This window comes from Amphiura filiformis, chromosome 20, assembly GCF_039555335.1.
Source record: "Amphiura filiformis chromosome 20, Afil_fr2py, whole genome shotgun sequence".
Lineage (NCBI taxonomy): Eukaryota > Metazoa > Echinodermata > Ophiuroidea > Amphilepidida > Amphiuridae > Amphiura > Amphiura filiformis.
In genome coordinates, this window is record NC_092647.1 from 41,748,197 (window position 1) to 41,768,576 (window position 20,380).

Genomic DNA, 20,380 nt, shown 5'->3' on the forward strand with positions numbered 1-20,380 from the left:
TGTCCCATAGTATGAATGATTAGGATTGAGCTATGTTTCATTTGGCAGAAGTTGATAATATTTTCTTAATCCCAAAATATTAGTGCTGTATTTTTCTAGAATCAATGGGGAGTAGCCTCGGGGGGAGTAGGTCTACTCTAAAAGCCAGAGTCTCAAGCCCGGCTTTTTCATTGGATTTGGACTTGACTTGGAATTTAATTCTGGGTTTTTTTTTTTCCTTCTTGTTCTTCTTTCTTTCTTTTTTTTTTTTTCTTTTTTTTTTTGGTACTTAGTGACTTGGCCTACAATGCAATAAACTGTACACCAGTTTTCTTCTGAAGTATGCAATACTTTCTGACCGTCCCTCTCGGAGAGTGGAGAGGTCAATGAACTTTGTTGCTAACATCAACAACTAAGATGGCGGAACGCACTGGATCCGGAGCTGCAGCTCGGGGAAAGGTAGGATTTGTTAAATTTGCAATATAATCCAAGTGCTTGACAATGTCAACTTATTTTACAAAAAATAAATATATGTGGAATTTGGGCAGTGCATTTTGGTACATATCGGGTTATATTTAGTAAGGAAGTGAACAAGTACATTTTTTTTTTATTTTTAAGCTTACCTAACTTGACACTAAATTATAATTAACCATACTTACTTGACATTTTAATGTTAAATATTTTGTAGATTTCCTTTTACAAATTAAGTGTTCTCGCAGTGGTAACCGTCCAGCCACAGATTAGAAATGTAATCAAATAGCATTCACCGCAGAAGAGAAAGCAAAATTAGCAAGTGTTTTGATCGCCAATTTCAATCAGTTTTCACTTAGGGATTCAATCATGTTTCACCGTTGTTCATCACCGATTAACAACGATGCGTCCGCGTCGTCTGCGTGGTTTACTTCGCGAGCTGAGTCAAGGATCGAATTGATATCTCTTTAGCTTTAGCTGCCTGAGCGAAGAAAACCACGCCGACGTGCCGGACGCGAGTTGTTAATCGGTGATGAACAACGGTGAAACATGATTGAATCCCTTTCAACAACGAAAAGAAGCTAAAGATCGTATAATTCATGATTATTTCACGAGGAATGTCAGTTAATCATTGCCACTCAGCCTTACAAAAACTTTGATGATTTCTCAGTTGATATCAGCAATAAAACAACAGAATAAAACGGCAATGTTTAGCCGCTACCTGAAAAATACTGAATTCAACTTGTAAGCTTGCATACGCACAAAGGTTCCAGACATGACGAATTTTATGTGCTCTCGCGTAACATGTTGTCTCGCTCGCGTTCGCGTATACGCTACAGTAAAAGTATGGATTTATTCAGGGGTCGATTTAGAAAATAAAATTTACATGCACAACTCTGATTTTTTCCTCAAAATGGGCTGAATAACACAAAATTTTGCATGCACAGGCAAAATTCTACATGCACAGAGCCAAAGTTACATGCATTTGTGCATGTAAAACCCCCCTAAATCGAACCCTGGATTCATCACAGATTAACAACGGTTGGCTCCTGTACAAAGGTATAGGAAGAGTTGTTGAATGACAACTTAGAAAATGTGCAAGTCTGGGGCAAGTCAAGTATCCTATCAATGCTGGCTCTGTATGAATGTCACCACTCAGTCACCACCCCTAGTGTCAAGAAGCTTCTGGATAATACAAAAATCAACAAAGCTACAGGCCCAGATGGTTTGCTTGCAATGCAAGCAGCAAGGGCTTCTATTTTAATAAAAGCCCTTTTAAAAAAGTTCTTCTGCAATCGCCACAGTTGTCAGAGAATTGGTCTTGTTGTAGTCTGAATAACAGTCCCAGAACGAAATATTCATTTTACAAACATGATCATGTTCTGGGCCTGAACTGTTTCCCTTCAAAATCCTGACGGCGAACTGAACAAAAGTAGCACACGGTAACACTTCAGAACTTTAATCCCCTATTCATGCTGTGTGAATCACTCTTATTGTGGCCCATCCTGGTATGTGAATGAGTGTTCATGGTGTTTGGATAACTGGAACAGTTTTGACTGTCTTTTGTCTACCTCTCTTAAACTTTTGTACAGACAAGGATTGCCATCCTCACCGAATAGTAAAGTAACAGGGGTTGTACACCCACTAGCCTTGTTGTACACATGAATCTACATGATGTTCATATATTTATGTTCGACACATTGAGCCCAGGCCTAAAAAAAATTGTTTGATTGACGTAACCCGACCTATAGGCCCGACCCTAGACTAAAAAAAAAACTTAATTAATTTAATTTTTTTAAAAGAAGAAAAAAAGATCCAAGGCTTTTATGAAACTTGATTTACAGCTTTAAAAGTTGCATAACTTTTTATCACAAAGAATGTCCTTGAATAGGGGGCCTATACTAAAAAAAAAAAAATTTAATCCCTACCTACCTACCCTAATTTTTTTAGCTCATTTGCCAGCAAATGAACTATAACCGTAGTCTAAATTTGTCTATGTTTTTTACTTTCTCTTGCTACATCGTTTGAGCAATGGAGCTAGTAATTTGAGGGAGCGATCTTTGCATGATTGTTCATGATTGTTACTTATTTAGCTAGGAAAATTCGGACGGAAAGTGTCAGTGGCACTCACTATCCGATGGTGCATATTTTATAAAATCAAAGGATACTCGACAAGCAAAAGGTACAAATAAATAAATGCCTTGAATAAAGAAATATCTTGAGAACCGTAAGTATATTTTCAAAATGCTGATTTCTACTTGATCACAGCACTATGGTGATTTTGAGGTTTGAGAATACTGAAATGTGTTTTTCAAAGTTGGCAGCCCTGTATACATAGCTATACATATGGCTATACATGGCTATGACATGGTTACATATGGCTATACATGGCCATACATAGCTATCCATGGCTATACATAGCTATCCATGGCTATACATAGCTATGCATGGCTATACATAACTATGCATGGCTATACATAGCTATGCATGGCTATACATAACTATGCATGGCTATACATAGCTATGCATGGCTATACATAGCTATGCATGGATATACATAGCTATGCATGGCTATACATAGCTATGCATGGTATTCCTGACCATAACCCATAACAAATGAGCTACAGCACCAGTGGTGCTCTTGTTTTATGTTACGCCAATCAAACAATTTTTTTTTAGGCCCAACCGACTTCATTAACAATGGACTGATACATTGATGATATAGGCGCTGGAATGAAAATGTGGCTATTTCTTTGATTTCCCTCATTTGTTCTGCTCAAAATAAAAAGGGCAAGTATAGTGAAACTAACAATTTGTGGAAAAAATTAAATATCTGTTTTTGTGAAAAAGTTACAATATTGCTTTAACTTTCATTCCATTTTGTGATTAGTAATTTTGGTACAATTACCGAAGAGTCCAGTCCTCGTTTATGGAACCTTAGGGTAAGGGTTGGGGTAGGGCAGTCTTGTAATAAGACTGGTAGAGTTGCACCCTATTCGCCTTTTTCGGTAATCCCTCCTAGTAATTTTTATGATTGCAAATTATTCTGATTTTCTGCAGGTGAACAAATATTCATCCTCAGGTGGGGGTCAGAGGTCAAGGCCTTCATCCAGCAGCGGTTTTCTGGGAGGGTCAAGCAGTGGCTCCAAGGATCTCCTCAGCAGAGAAGAGGAATACATGTAAGCAGAATGAGGTGTACCTTAACTTTTTTCAGTAGTTATTGATTCAGGCAGGTAATCATTCAAAGTACAAGTAACCAGCCTGGTGGCATAGCAAGAGGGGTTAATAAGGGAGGAGAAGCTGCACCCTGTGAGAAGTCTTACCTATCTGTTAGTGTTATACGAACTATATTGGCCTGGCAGTACATTGGGATGTTCCATTTAAATTCCACACTACCCCTGTGGAAGATTTTGGAAATACCTTCCACAGAGGGAGTATGAGTTTCAAATAAAATAGACAGTTGTGTAACTTCCATTTGAAATACTCACTCCAGTTGTGGAAGAAATAGGTAAAGTCATAATACAGGGGAGTATGGGTTTCAAAATGATTAACCCTGACTAATTACATTTGAAAAACATACTCCCCCTGTGGAAGATATTTCCAAAATCTTCCACAGGGGTAGTGTGGATTTTAAATGGATTAGCCCATGACTGTCTGAACTTGAACTTAAGGGGAAATATGGAAATCATATCTGGCTTTGTGAAAAGAAATGATTTCACCTGAACCAATTTCCTCCTTCAAAATCAATCCACTTAAGTGAGAAAATATTCTGAACTGCTGCAATCATTGGAATCGGAATCTAAATTGGGGTGATTCATAAGGACCATTCTGTGAATTCTATATTATTAATTTATAATTAATTTTTTCAATTTTGTACATTTGTCAAGGCGCTTGAATGCAGAACTGGAAGCTAAAACCGCCGGTTTGATACAAGAGGCAGAGGAAGTAATGGTAAGCAATTGCTAGTTTAGAGAAGTACTTTTTTCTATTGATCTTGTTATGTGAAAATGGAATCAGGACTCGCTACCATCTTTTTTCCGCATGGTGGAATAATTTGGGGTTATAGAATTCTATTACCCTCACAACCCATTATTCAAAATCGGGTACTGTGATTTGTTAAAACACATCACACGAGGGTCCTTTATTTGTAATAATGCAGACCTAACAACCATTCCGATTTAATTGGATTCATTCCGATTGAGGTTCTGATTGAGATCATTCACAGTTATTTTAAAAAAAATTGGAAAAAAATTACAGTTTGTTATTTTTAATAAGCAAACCATTAATCATATATTTACCTCTTCATGCAGCACATATTATAAATGCATGGAAAACCAATGCATCTATAATATGTGATACATGAAGAGGTAAACACTAGTTAATGGTTTACATGTTAAGAATAACAAACTGTAATTTTTTTTTTGAAATTTTTTTCAAATTACTTGTGAATGATCCTAGCACTTCAGAATAGGTCCAGTGGTTCTCTAAAGTTGCCAAAAACTTTGAAAAAAATTTAAAAAATTTAAAAAATTTTATTTTTATTTTTTTGAAATTTTTTCCAACCTTGAATAACAAGTAATGTAGGGTTTATAACTTCTTCTTTTTTCCAAAGTTTTGTTTCGCTTCTCGCTTCACTCTAATTAGACACTGACCTTAGTTCCAAAGGTTGGCAAATATGCACCCTTACCGTGAGCGCGTGCTTCGCGCGCATCCTGTACAGATTTTTATTTTTACAATATTGGCAGGTATGAATGGGTCAAGCGCTGTAACACATTCTACGCATAGCATTATGCTTGGTTATGTGTACAATATTTTTGTGATAACTTAAGCACTGTCACTTTAAGCGTACACTCTCCACTAATAAAATGAATATTAAATCTGTTCATCTAGACTTACTATATTTTGATAGCGACAGTGTCGCGTCTCATCCAAGACGATTGATCAGGCTGACTGATCAGGTGATGAACTATTGACCTGACACACTTGATGATATGACTATCAAAAAATAGTAAGTCCAGATGAACAGATTCAATGTTCATTTTATTATGTTTATCTACCTGGATGACTGAGAATATTCACAAATTTGTCAACTCATCTATACTTTGGTTTACCTTGAGTTTGACAGTGACATCAGTGCATCAAACCTCCCATTTGCATGATTAATGTTACTGTAGGTGCATGATTTGATACTGCAACCAGCGAAATACCCACCTCCGTCACTAGATGGCAATCTTCAACATGGAGAGGATTGTCCAGATGCGGCCGAAAGAAAAAGGAGGCCAATTTCATTTATCAAATCTTCATGTAAATCTGAGGCAAACATCAAAAAACTTTAACTTTAGATATGAATATCTCATACTATTGTGTGTTCAATTCACTTAAAAGGTACAATATTTTGTAATTTGAACATATGATATAAATATGTGTGGGTTTTTTTTCAGATATCATGAAACAAACTTCTTTCATATAGCAGGACCTAATTCTAAAATATTTTCCACCCTGATGTGGCAGTGACATCAAAGCATTGAGGCAGCTGTTTCTCGTGTGCATCTATGCGGTGTTTTTAAGCGCATGCATGTGTACACCAGCGGTTGAGCGAACACTAGCGACTTGCAGCTGTGTCTAAGGAAATGCACACTGACGTCACTACCACATCAGGGTGGAAAATGCTTTAGCTGAATTTGAATATATAGAAGTCAAGTTAATTTTGTTTGTAATAAAGTTACTTCTATTCTTTTCAATTCCAGAGAGAACAAGAAGAGATATTAAGTCGATCCTTGACTCAACTTGAGCTGGAAGAGTTGAGAGAATCTGCAGGTGTTTCTCCATCACCTATATTTGATACAGAACCACTAGTATCAGATGATATATCTAAGGTAAAAACATATATAGCAAGTCAAAAGTTTGTTTTTAAAACCCTAACCTAACCAGAGCTCACTATAAAAGCTCAATATGTGCATGTGTTCCACGTGATGCAATCATCCTAAGTCCCGGGCCTAAGTCATAGGGAATCACTGGCCGGGCCAGTGTAACCCCTGTGGCTAAAGGCTCGTGATCTTCTGCGTGGCATGTGAGGGGTCTGAATTTTGAATCCTGGGGGTACAAAGTGACTTCTTTGTTCATCCTCTCTCCTTAATTTGTTTCTTTTTTCCCTTCCGATAGCAAAAATACCATGGGCATGGTTGGGTTAAAGTTAAGATGCCTACTGGCCTATGTCAAGTGGTGTCTTTGAACTGTGATAGCCCTCCAGATCTTTTTGTCTTGCATCAGTGTCTCAATGTGAGGGGACTTGAGTCCAGTGTCTTGCCTTCAGGAGATCAATATATGTTTTTCTACTCTCATGTTTTGGAATCCAGTCAACCAGTTCAAATGCAGGTTCAGTCTTGTTTGTTTAGCAGAAGCAAGCGAACCGTGTCTTTCTTTCTCTGATCTTGTCTGTAAGCTTTGCAGTGGCGGCAGCAGGAATTTTTTTCGGGGGGAGGGCATTGAGGGGGCAAAGTGAATTTCAGGGGGGGCAAAATCAACAAATTTTGCGCAAAATTGCAGCAAAAAGTGGATGTTTTCATAATTTTTGGTTTTTACTGGGGGGCAACAGGGGGGGCAAGAGTTCCGACGGAGGGAAATTTCCCCCTCATGTACCCAGTGGCACCGCCACTGAAGCTTTGGAAAATCTCCATTTAGCTCTCTATTTGTTTATAATTATATGCTGTTCCCAGTGGATGTTACACATTGACCCCAGCATTCTGGTATAGCAGCCATCTAGTTTTTTCGCAAATATGGGGTTGACTGTTCCATTAAGCAGAACAGATTCTACACTTGCTGTGAATAAGCATTATTTGAGTCTTACTGGGAGTGATAACTTCCAGATCTTGGCCATTCCATTACATGCTCTCTAGGCTGCTACTTTTCAAATTTTACATCCTTTTTCATGCTCTGCATCCATTCCCCTAATTATTTGAAAACTGACCTCTTCAATCGGTTTAGTTAAGATAGTCTTTTGTACTTAGCAACAAAAAAAAGATAGCATGGTTTTTATTGTTGTTGGAAATCAATTTTTGATTAGGCCAAAAAAAAGAAGGTTTGTCTCAAAGCTCGTGCGCGCATTTTTTTCTCCAAATACCGTGAAAAGTCAGGAATAAAAAAGAAAAAGAAAATCGCATTTCGCATTTGTTTTCAAACCACTCGTGAGCTTTGAGACAAACCATTATTTTTTTTTTGGCCTTAATATTTTATGTATTCCCAAATTCATGAGGATTCTTTCACATTAATTATGAAATCAAAGTGATATGCTGCATTAATGCAATGCATTTGTGAAGAAACCCACCTATGAATGAAATATGCATGATAAAAACGAAAAATAGGTTTTATTTTTTCTTTCAATGTCAGAATACTATGATACTAATAAATATTACTTACGTCGAAGTACTATTTAAAAAAAATTGTTTCCTTTCTCAGCCATCCACAATATCTTCCACAAATCTGAAAACCCAAGAAAAGAGACCTTTATCATCAAGGAGCAGACCACCATCTTCAAATGCAAGACCACCTTCAGCAAATGCAGCAAGACCACCTTCAGCAAATGCAGCTAGGCCACCTTCAGCAAATGCAAGACCACCTTCAGCAAATGCAAGACCACCATCTGCAAATGCAAGACCACCATCTGCAAATGCAAGACCATCATCAAGGTCCAAGAAAACCACAAGGTATGAAGATAAGATTTTTGTACACATCATTGTGAATTTTGCATACTGATGAACTCAAGATATTGTCACTGAGTTATCAATTCTATAGAGACTGTGTAAATACAAGCTTTATTGTCCAACATTCAACAATAGAATAATCACTTTTGCCTGGATATTTTGATAATTACATCGCTGAGCTATAGCGATTATTTTTTGAAAATAATCATTTACCTGGTGTAGATGATGTGGCTCATTCCCCTCCCCATGTAATACCACCACCCCTGGTAAATAGAAGACTAGGCCTGGCATTTTCGGGTAATTTTGTACCCGGGTACCGGCGCGTTTTCAGGCGGGTAAACCTGGTACCGAAATTGAAAAAAAATAAAAATTTTTGAATTTGGGTACCCGGGCAGGGTATTTCCTGCCCGGGTAATGTAATCTCGGGCGGGTACCCGAATACCCGCCCGAAAATGCCAGCCTTATAGAAGACCACAGGAAGTTAAGGTCAAAGATGATCTCAATATATCCATAAGAAATGTTTGTTATTCTGGTGAAGATGGGAATGTGTGGATTTTTAAAACATCTGAATCTTTGGTATGTTTCATTTATGACAATGGGCTATTCTTGTTGAAATCCATACAACCCCTATGGAAAAACACACTCAGGGGTGTAGATTTCAAATGGAATCACCCATTCACTCAGTTGTAGGCAAATTTTGTTTATGGCAATAGGCTATTCCAGTTGAGATACATACACCCCACATGGAAGACATGCCGTTTATCTCCCACACATGGGGTGTAAATTGCCCATTTAGGTATCCTCGTTTGAAATTCAAACTAGTGGAGGGTCATGTCTTCCATAGGGATTGTGTGGATTTCAGATGGAATAGCCTAATAGTTTGTTGCTGGTTTGCACATGAGGGTGTAACAAAAGGTGCACATTACATGTATAATCCACTCTTTCCGTAATTACCTTCTTTTCTTAGTGCCGCCAAATCAAGATCTCGAACTGCCAACATAAATTTGGTTGATGATGTGGCTATACCAGGGGAGTCCTCAGCAGCAGGTGATTTCTCCCTAACCGACACATTCAATGCAATAGAGAGTCGATTAGATGATGGTGATCTGACGGCAGAGACACTGGATGATGACATCTTACCTCAGGCTGCTGAAGGGATGGGTTCAGGTAAGACACTAGAAACATCTCTTAATGTGTTTCTACTCAGTACTCGGTTGCTAACCCAAGGTGATGTGTAGAAATACTAGTCAGTCATGGATCCAGTTAGAGGAAAGAGGAGGGGAAACAAAATTTTAAAAAGAGGAGAAAGGGCTGAATGGTAATAAGTTGATTAGATACTGTGATTTGAGATCATAGCTTGCACATTTTTTTGCCTATACTTTGACTCCACCAGAACATGCTCAGAAATCCGATGAGAATCCAAGAATCCATTCTTGCAGAGGTTCTCCTAAACTGATTTGTGTGAATTTAATGAGATTCTCATAGTTTTTGTGAGCCTAAATACTAAGTAAATGGGAGAATCTAAAGATTCTCATAAAATGCTATTGCCAAAATTCAAGTGAATTCTTGCAAGATTTTCATAAGTTGAAACAAAATCCAAATTCTACACCACTAGAAAATAGTAGTGCCTCTATGGTGCCTTCCCTTTGATGCACTGGTTAGAATGTTATTTGTTATTTTGTTTGTACATTACAGAGGCAACCATTCGCTTCCTTAAAGCCAAGCTTCGAGTGATGCAGGAAGAATTGGACAGATTAGCTCATGAATACAACAAAAAGGTAACTATAAGTTATCATATCATATCATTTTATTTGCCAGCAAAAAGACACATATACATATAAAATATTGCACAATATCAAAATTACACATAAATATATAAATTACACATGCAAAGATATAAAAATGTAAGCCATGGAAGGTCATAAAGCAAGAAATTGAAATTGAATTGACCCATGTTGGAGAAAATAGAGATGGCATGCCTTAACCAGGAACAATTTAAACAAAGGACAAGAGAACCCCTGGCAGGGATAGCCAGATAGTGACAAAGTCACTTTCAAAGTGGCTAAACCTAATTGATTCCCACAAGAACACATACAATCAGCACAGGGGAACAGGGCAAAGGATGAATCTACCTACATTCTCCAACATAAGATGAGGCATGATAATACAATGTAAGCACAACCTTTAGATAAAAAAAAAAAAAGCCTAAGCCCAACTAAAAACTATTTTGAATTCCAGCTAATTGTTTTGAAATGTTTTTTGAGATTGTCCAGGAAATTAAATATACTAAACAAGAATTGGTCTTTGAGAGATGGAGGAAGTTGATCAAAATAAACTGGAAAACGATTGAAGACAGTGTATTTAAAACTATCGGTTCTAGCATAAGAATGGGAGAACTTAAGAGAATTACTATGACGAGTATTGATGGAAATATACTCCAAAGGATCAATATCATGCTTGCAGTAAAAACACTTGGCAATAAAAGAAATAGCAAGATAATTGTATCTATTGCACACAGACATCAGACCTAGTTTTTCAAGGCGTACACCATACTCAAGCTCTCCCCTGGGTGCTGGAATACAGGCACGTGCCAGACGTCCCTGTATTTTTTCCAAGGATTTTAAGTGTCCACTTTGATGTGGAAGCCAGGCTGGGATACCATATTCAAGAATTGGACGGCAGAGGGAGGGATATAATTTGACCAAAATATCTGGATCATTGCAGCGGACCAGTCGCCTAATAAATCCCAAAAGACGCGAGGTTCTTGAAGTGACTGATTTAACATGGTCCCCCCATTTCAGATTTGAAGAAATCATAATGCCGAGATATTTATAATTATGAACTACACCTAAGGGTTTGTTAAGTAAGGTGTACTGTGGAGTGGATCTATTAACACCAACTCTCCTGGACAATCTCATAACCTTGCACTTGTCTGGATTTAAAGACATTTTGTTAATATTGCACCAGTTAACTATACTGTCAAGATCATTTTGGACAGTGTTGATGTCATCTTCCGCCTGGATGGGTCTGTACAGGAGCGTGTCATCAGCATATTGGGGGAGCGATGAGCTAACAAAATTTGGCAAGTCCAAAACAAAGAGATTAAACAACAAAGGCCCCAGGACAGAACCCTGAGGGACCCCGGACTCAACAGAAACCCAATTTGATGATGCCCCTCGGAATTTAACACACTGTGAGCGACCTAAAAGAAATGAGGAAATCCAGTGCCAGAGAGGACCACAAATACCATAACGATGAAGCTTGGCTAAGAGCAAAGAGTGGCTGACTTTATCAAAAGCCTTGCTCCAGTCCAGTCCAGTGCCAGTTGGAATTGTTTTGTATTCATTGTTTTGTGTAGTGGGTGTTTGTTCATATCACACATATGAATGGCTTTTTTGAAAATAGCTTGAAGAAGTGTATGAATACAATAAAAAGTCACTACAAGTTGAATTGTTTTGTGTGCATTGTACAGTGGAAACTCATTAACACAAAGTTGTGCGGAATTCAAATTTTACTTCTTGTTATCAGGAGTTCATGTTATCCAGTTCTAATAACATGTGAAATGTATGCTTGGGAATGTAAAACATACTTCTTGTTAACAGGAACTTCATGTTAAGAGGGTTTGTGTTAACAAGTTGCCACTGGGGTGTGTATGGGGGTGGGTGTGTGTTTGCCATCAATCACAGACTTTTGCATGAAAATACCAAACATGGACACACACTGAACAGTGAATGTTCCATGGTTTTCAAACTTATGCAGTGTAGAAACACCTTAAAATTGCATTTGGCAATAAGTAAAATGCAATTGGTTAGTATTAACACATCCACTGTTGTCCTGTACTTTTGCATATAATTTGCTTTTACAAAATTTAAGCAGAAGAAGTGGTGGAAAATGTCTTCGGTGTGGCGATTAAAAACCCAGGCACACACAGTTCACAAGTGGATAATTGTGTGCATGGTCCTTTTTTGATGGCAAATAGGTGTGGGTCTGCGCTTTGTATGTGTGCGAGTGTGTATACAGATTGCATATCAACATATTTTGTAATCTTTTTTCTCATTGACAGGAGGAGCAGAACAGCAAACTTGAAATAAGAATCAAAGAGATGGATGATGAGAGAACACGTCTTCAACGAAGCACCACCACTCAACAGACACAGATTGACAAGTATAAACGATTGTCAGAAGATGCTAAGAGGAAGAGTGATGGTCTGGAAACACAGTTAGTGGGTGTCAGGAAGGTAAGGGACTTCGATGATGGCAATATATAATGAGAGAATGAGTATAGGCCCCAATCAACAGATACAGATTGACAAGTATAAACGATTGTCAGAAGAAGCTAAGAGGAAGAGTGATGGTCTAGAAACACAGTGGGTGTTAGGAAGGTAAGAGATTTCAGAGATGGAACTGTATAACGAGAGAATGAGTATGGGCACCACTCAACAGACACAGATTGACAAGTATAAACGATTGTCAGAAGAAGCTAAGAGGAAGAGTGATGGTCTGGAAACACAGTTAGTGGGTGTCAGGAAGGTAAGGGACTTCAGAGATTGTAATATGTGATGAGAGAATGAGTATAGGCACTACTCAACAGATTGAAAGTAAGTTGGTGTCAGGAAGGTGATAAGTATAAAGTATATATAAGTATAAATTGTTAGGAGAAGCAGAAGGAAAAGTGATGGTCTGGACAGAGCAGAGATACAGTTACACTCGGTTTCAGAGAAGAATGGCAGTTCAGAGTGCCCCTCAACAGATTGACAAGTATAAATGATTGTCTGAGAAAGTTAAGAGTAAAGGTGATGGTCTGGAGAGCAGAGATACAGTTAGTGGGTCAGGGATGACTTCATTGTATGATTAGAAAATGAGCATAGGCACCACTCAACAGACACAGATTGACAATTATTTTAAAATAAGAAGCTAAGAGGAAGAGTGATGGTCTGGGAAACACAGTTAGTGGGTGTCAGGAAGGTGAGTGACTTCAGAGATGGCAATGTATGATGAGAGAATGAGTATAGGCATACACAACAGACACAGATTGACAAGTATAAACGATTGTCAGAAAAAGCTAAGAGGAAGAGTGATGGTCTAGAAACACAGTTAGTGGGCCAGTGATGGCAATATATATGAGAGAATGAGTATAGGCATACACAACAGACAGAGATTGACAAGTATAAACGATTGTCAGAAAAAGCTAAGAGGAAGAGTGATGGTTGGGAAACACGGTTTGGGGGTGTCAGGAAGGCAAAGGACTTTGGAGATGGCAATGTTTGATGCGAAATTGAGTATAGGCACCACTCAACAGACTGATAATGAAAGGTATAACGGATTGCCAGGAGAAGCTAAGAGGAAGAGTGATGGTCTAGAAACACAGTTAGTGAATTTCGGGAAATTAAGTGACTTCAGAGATGGCAATGTATGTATGATGAGAGAACACATAGAACCACCACACAATAGACAAGTAGAAACAACTGTGAAAAGCCTAGAGGAAGAGTGATGGTCTTGAAACAAAGCATCTGTCAAGAAAGTAAGTGATATAGTTGTGTTCTAGTACCTGCCCTTAGTGTATTGTCTAATCTTTACATTAAGCAACAGCCTAACCCTAAAGTTTGTTCGGTTTATATAACTTATAAGGTGGAAATTATTCGGCTTTTGTTACTGGGCGAGTCAATAAAGTCCCAACTCGCGCTCGCGTAAATTCACACAAGCGTGCACCAGTCACGCATTACGCATGATAAGCAATGCAATCAACTGTGTGCATGCCATTCAATACACCGTATTATCAGCCCTAACCCTCAACTTTGTGGCTTGTTTGCTACGTTCTTTTCAATCAGGAGTAGATTTTACTCCCTATCAACTACCACCATACAGTAGACACTGTCAGTTGAAAATGGTGTTAAAAATGAAAGTGGTGTTCTGGAGAATCAACTGTCTATACCTTGTTTCACTTTGAGTTTGGTAGTGATGCAGCTGCATATTACGCTGGTCACAGTATGGTATCATGCATGTTATCCTAGTTCTGCAGACAGTATACTTTCGCATACAAGGGCGTTTTGTCAACATGCTTGCCGCGCAACCACGTAAAGGCACTGACGTCACTACCAAACTCAATGTGAAACAAAGTATACTTTCAAAGAGTGTATCACAGCACCATTTTGGAAGCTGTCATATGTGTTAAGATTTTGTACGCAAGCCTACAGCGAAGTCTCTCGGCTATACATCCACATGTGGATCCTACTGAGTACAGAAGTAGAAGTACAGCGGTCTTCATGGGACAAGTTTGGATAAATACTTCAGAGAAACTGATCAGCAACTCATTTATCAATTTCTGATTTATTTTCCATTCAACAGGAGCTAGATTCGATGAAGAGAAATCAAAAGCAATCAGCCACCAGTCACAGTGCCACTGAAGTCCGTCTCAACAGAGCTCTGGAGGAGGTCGAGAGGTTGAAATCAGAGTTACAGAAAGCTAGGCATTCTTCCAGAGATACCACAGATCTTGAGAAGAAGAAAGTGGATCAATTGACAGCTGAGAATAGAAGATTGGAAAAACAGAAGAGTGAATTGATGGCAGGGTTTAAAAAGCAGCTAAAACTCATTGATATACTCAAAAGACAAAAGGTATGTGCAATTAAAGATATACACTATCAGAATTTTACAATGCAAACATATGTGACCTGCTACCACAAAATCAGCGTAAAGTCGCCGCAAAATTATGTTTATTTTGTTGAATTGGTAGTTTCGAGATATTGGGTCTGACTAAGTTGATGTTATTTGTTTACAGCCACCTGTACAAGCCTGTAGTATTATCCTTCGTGAATGGCCCATTGTACTCCCATTTACAAAGGACATACAGACATACTTAGTGGCTTTATTAGGTGAGTGAACACCAACGAAGTAGCCAGGGCGTTTTGAGTGACTAACACCTTGCGACTTTACGCTGATTTTGTGGTAGCAGGTCACATATGGTAGTTGCATGTGTGTGTATTGTTCTGTGGCTTCACTGATTGGAGATTAAAGACTGCACATCAGTTGTTTTGAGGGTATTGTGAAATATTTAAATATTGTGCTTTAGAACCAAGAAATATCCTAAGGGCCCGAGGGATATTCCAAGGTCTAAACCACAATGTTTAGCTATTTCACAATACCTGTAAGTAGAAGTAAGGCAGCACCACAGAATTAGAGAACGAGAGTGCGGTCAGTTATGGGGAGAAAATTGGGGGTATTCGGGTCCTTGCCGATGGTGTGTGGAGACAAACAAAAACAATTCTGCATCTCATGATGACTCTCATCTGAAGCATCTAGTACGTGTGCAGATCGCAACAAGTGCGTCTCTCAAATGCGCCCATCATCCATGTTGCACTTGCATGACAACAAATGCCTCAAGCACATTCTGAGGGAAACTGAATACCCCCAATTTTTGCTCCATTCCTGTATCAAGATGGCGGTCAAGTCCCGGTTCTCCTTCTCTAATTCTGTGGGCAACACCCACACAAATTGTTTGAATGCATAACATGTCACACAGTGTGGTCATTGAAAACCATATTTTTGTACTACAATTTTTGTACTACAATGTATACAAAAACTAAAGTTTTTATTTCTCAGGTGGGTTTTTTATACAGCATTGTTACGCAGTTGGAATAATTTGAAAACACCAGTTGTTTTCAATCTATAATCAGTAGTTGCTTGTTACCACATAGCCATGTAATTTATGATAATTTATTGCCACAACATATTTCAATTGTCATGTGTTTTTTTTGTCTTGTTCTTTTCAGCTCCATATTGAAGCAGCTAAGATGTTATCATTCACAGAAGAAGAATTTGTCAAGGCACTGGAATGGGGTAATTAGGCAAAAAAACAAAGTGATCACCTACATGTATCTTGGCTTTGCAGTCCATTTGTGACCTGCTCCTACAAAATGAGCTTAATTTCACAAGATGGTAGCTTGGATACCTCCTGCCTGCTGATTCATTGTTACCAGCAGTGTGTCTTTGTGATAGGGTATTCTGCAAGCCAGTAGTATGTCTTTTGTGAATGGGGTACAATGTGAAAGACAATGGAGTACGATGGAGCATTCACAAAGGACTTACAACTTGCCTGTACGTCAAACAATGAACATCAACTTAGCAGCCAAGAGATCTTGACACTCCCAACTTGCGATTTTACGATTATTTCATGGGGGCAGATCACATACGTGATGTGATCAAGCAAAATGAGTAATTCAATGAGCAAAATTTAAGTTCAGTTTTCAGTTTCATTTGATGTGCCATTTTCAGAGCTTTATTTTTGCTGAAAACTCCATTTGTGACCAGAGATATGGCCATGTCATTGTTGCTCATAGAATGATAAAATACAAAAGAAGTTGAATACTATTATTGGCTTAACTCAAATCAATATAAGTGACAAAGGACTCATTTGGTTGGATCACATCATATATTCTTGTGGCTTTGTCATAGTGACAAACCCCAGATAACTGTAAACCGTTCCTTTTAATTATACAGGCTGTATCAAAATGAAATGTACCATTGGATCCACTTGAAATGACCAGATGTTATTCGCTGTCGAAGTGATGTAATAATCCAAATTAACTACCATAGCAATAGGTTCAAACAATTTTTGATTATATCGCGCTACACTAGTACACGAGTGGTTAAGGCGTTGCACTGCCGGCCGGGAGATACGCTCGACGAGGGTTCAAGCCATGGGCTTGCCTTAGGTGAAAATTCTCTTCCCTCCCAAAAAGTTCCTATATGGTCAGGAATCCTTCAATTAGGTTCAGTTACATCACAGAATTTAATTGTAGAATTTCTTCTTACCCCCATACACTGCTTAGCACGTGCATTCTGCAGATATAGGTAGTGTATGTGCGAAGTCCGTGATTCGGAAGTCACGTAAAGCCGTTGGTCCTGTGTACAGGAAGGGCCAAACCCTGTGCATGTTTAGTGTCAGAACTGTTCAAAAAGAGAAGGGGGACCATCCCTGGTTCTGATATCTGCAATCAATCCTAGGTTCCAGGATCGTGCATAGGTAAACTGTGCTCGTTAAGCCTGTGCGACAATACTCAAATTGAGGTATGCACGTATATGCAGGAAGAAGAAGAACCATAGATGTCAAAGAGCAGGGATAAAGACATGGATCGTAATTCTATAGAATATTCATATCATGCTGATCACCTGTAAGATTAGTACCATTGAAAAGAGCGGTATTGTATTCAATCTATGATTGCAGACATACACAGGTGATGAGTGCAATTTGCTTGTAGGTTGAATCTATTGCTATGGTAGTTAATCCGACAGGGGTGTGAAATCTCCTCTTTTAAGCTGAATTCCTCTTTTTTGGAAATTTCTTTGAGGCAAAATTTTAGCTTTTTCTTTCATTTTCAGCCCATTTTGAGCATATTTCAGTGCTTTTCCTCTTTTTTCCTCTTTTTTGAACAAAGTTCCTCTTTTTTTTAATAGAGGTCACTCACACCCCTGATCCGATTATTACATCACTTGGACAGCAAATACTTTGTACATTATATTTAAAACTCTGGTCATTCAAGTGGATCTAATGGTGCGTTTAAAAAACCAAAAACCAAATCAGAATAGTCATTTTGATATAGCCTGTATTGACTGTATTATAAAAGGGTGACACTATTGAATTCTTTGCAGTGCAAAGCCGGGCATTTTTGCTGCTAGTCTCTGTATGCTGTTAATGGTGCATGCCTGGGAATGATGTAAGGTGCTTCCAGTGTAATCAGGTATTCTTCAGTATTTGGAAATCCCTATGATTTGTGACTCTGCAATAATGCAATCTAATCAATATTATGAAGCAGCCACAGAGGAGAAAGAAACAGAGCGTGTACAACCAGTCAAAGTCCCCGTGTATTGTATGATCTAAGTTCTCGCATATTCATGAGGGCCGATTGTTCGATCGTGCCGTGTCTAACAATCACGCCAACGCTGCGTACCTTCGTGTATACGCGTACGCGATAGAGCGTTGCGTGCTTTCGCGATTATGCGATAGACCATGAAAATATGCTGTAATTGCGTAGCAGTCTCGCCTGTCGCATTTCATGGAACAATCGGTCCTCATTATCGGGTGATGCTGAGACAGACATGCCAACTAGTACGGTTTCACCGTATTTTGTACGGTAAAACGTGATAAATACGGTAGTACGGTCACCCCCCAAAAATACGGTATTCCAGAATTTTGACCAAAATAATAAAATGTTGTGTCTTAAAAAGATAAACAGCTGCAAGATTAGTCTACCGACTGAATTACTGGTATCATTTGACCACTTTCTTGGTCTGTTAAAGTGGTTGCCTACATCGTTTTTCTCTCGACTTTCGGTGATGCATGCAAATTAAAAAATTATTATTTAATAGGCCTACAAGATGCTTTCCGAAATAATTTTCTTCCGACTTGCAGATTTTTCATGCACATTAATGTTTTTTATTAACCACCTAATGCTATGTCTTCTGAAGGTATTTAGTTAACTATTTAGCTCTTTTGGTGCAAAAGAATAAGCATAAAAGAAGGTTTCCGACCTCCTTTTACTTCCGACTTTCGCACCATGCATGCACATTAAAGAAATATTTAATAGGCCTACAAGATGCTTTCGAAATAATTTTCTTCCGACTTGCAGATTTTCATGCACATTAATGTTTTTATTATCCACCTAATGCTATGTCTTCTGAAGGTATTTAGTTAAAACTATTTAGCTCTTTTGGTGCAAAAGAATAAGCATAAAAGAGGTTTCCGACCTCCTTTTACTTCCGACTTTCGCACCATGCATGCACATTAAAGAAATATTTAATAGGCCTACAAGATGCTTTCGAAATAATTTTCTTCCCAATTGCAGATTTTTCATGCACATTAATGTTTTTTATTAACCACCTAATGCTATGTCTTCTGAAGGTATTTAGTTAACTATTTAGCTCTATTGGTGCAAAAGAATAGGCATAAAAGAAGGTTTCCAACTTCCTTTTACTTCCGACTTTCGCACCATGCATGCACATTAAAGAAATATTTAATAGGCCTACAAGATGGTTTCCGAAATAATTTTCTTCTGACTTGCAGATTTTTCATGCACATTAATATTTTTTATTAACCACCTAATGCTATGTCTTCTGAAGGTATTTAGTTAACTATTTAGCTCTATTGGTGCAAAAGAATAAACCTACAAGAAGGTTTCAGACCTCCTTTTACTTCCCGACTTTCGCACCATGCATGCACATTAAAGAAATATGTGTAGGCCTACAAGATGCTTTCCCACTTTGTTTATTCAGATTCAGATGATGATGATCAATGATTTTCTGAACTTGAAAGTTTTAACAAAGCATGCTTCTAACAACATTAAGTAACACAACCCAATTTGTTTGGTCTACATACTTTATCCAATTTTGTGAGGTCAAAGGTCACATACAAGGTCAAAGGTCGACTGAGGTCACCAAATCTTTTAAAATTAATTTTCAACTGTGCATCATATATCCGGAATTCAGCTTGATCAGTTATGTAATTAAGGAAATATGACGACTTTAAGATGGCCTCTTTCCATGTAAAGTATATAGCAAAGTAGCACTTTCAATGAGTGATAACTCGTAAAGGAAGCATCTTTCTGTATTGATTTATTACTTTGATGGAATGGTTCTTTGGTATTGCCAAATTTGATTGCAAATTTGTAAAGTGGGCCCCTGGACCCGGGCCGTTCACGTGCTTTCGGCGCACAAGTGCCACTGCTCCCTCTCAATTATGTGTTCTACTTTTGGAGTTTCTGGGGTTGGCAGGTATGCAAAAGGTACATATTTAAAAAAATACGGTTTTAGGGTGCAAAATACGGATTTTTGTTCTTCTGAGTACGGAAATCTGGATTTAAAAGTTGGCATGTCTGCTGAGACTTTGACTGGTTGTACGGGCTATGTTTCTTTCTCCTCTGTGGAAGCAGCCAATGTAGTCAATACTTCTTTGTATGATACTTTGTTTATCCAGAGATGTAAGAGTTCCGGAAATTCCCAGAATTCCGGAAATGTGGCCAAAAAATAATCCAGAAATGTATTTTTTTTTGCCACATTTCCGGAATTGGATGATGATAATTTGTCATAACAAGAGCCCAAAAACTTTTTAGAGGGGATGATATCCTGCAACCTATTCCCCAGACAAGCCCCCTGCACCCCCGGAATTCCAGAAATTTGGCGAGGTGCTCGCCTTAGGCTTGCATGCTTTTCAGGGAGTGGATCGTTACCTCACTTACA

General features: G+C 38.3%; 1 protein-coding gene across 1 annotated transcript; it reads left to right on the plus strand.

Annotated features, from left to right (window-relative positions):
• The first annotated feature begins 344 nt into the window (after positions 1-344).
• On the plus strand, positions 345-18,234 carry LOC140143095 (testis-expressed protein 9-like). Its single transcript, XM_072165144.1, has 10 exons — positions 345-438; positions 3,511-3,629; positions 4,338-4,401; positions 6,198-6,326; positions 7,906-8,153; positions 9,118-9,317; positions 9,846-9,928; positions 12,214-12,387; positions 14,495-14,764; positions 15,919-18,234. Exons 1-10 carry the CDS (start codon positions 397-399, stop codon positions 15,991-15,993), a joined length of 1,404 nt encoding a protein of 467 aa, XP_072021245.1. The 5' UTR covers positions 345-396; the 3' UTR covers positions 15,994-18,234.
• Positions 18,235-20,380: the final 2,146 nt, after the last annotated feature.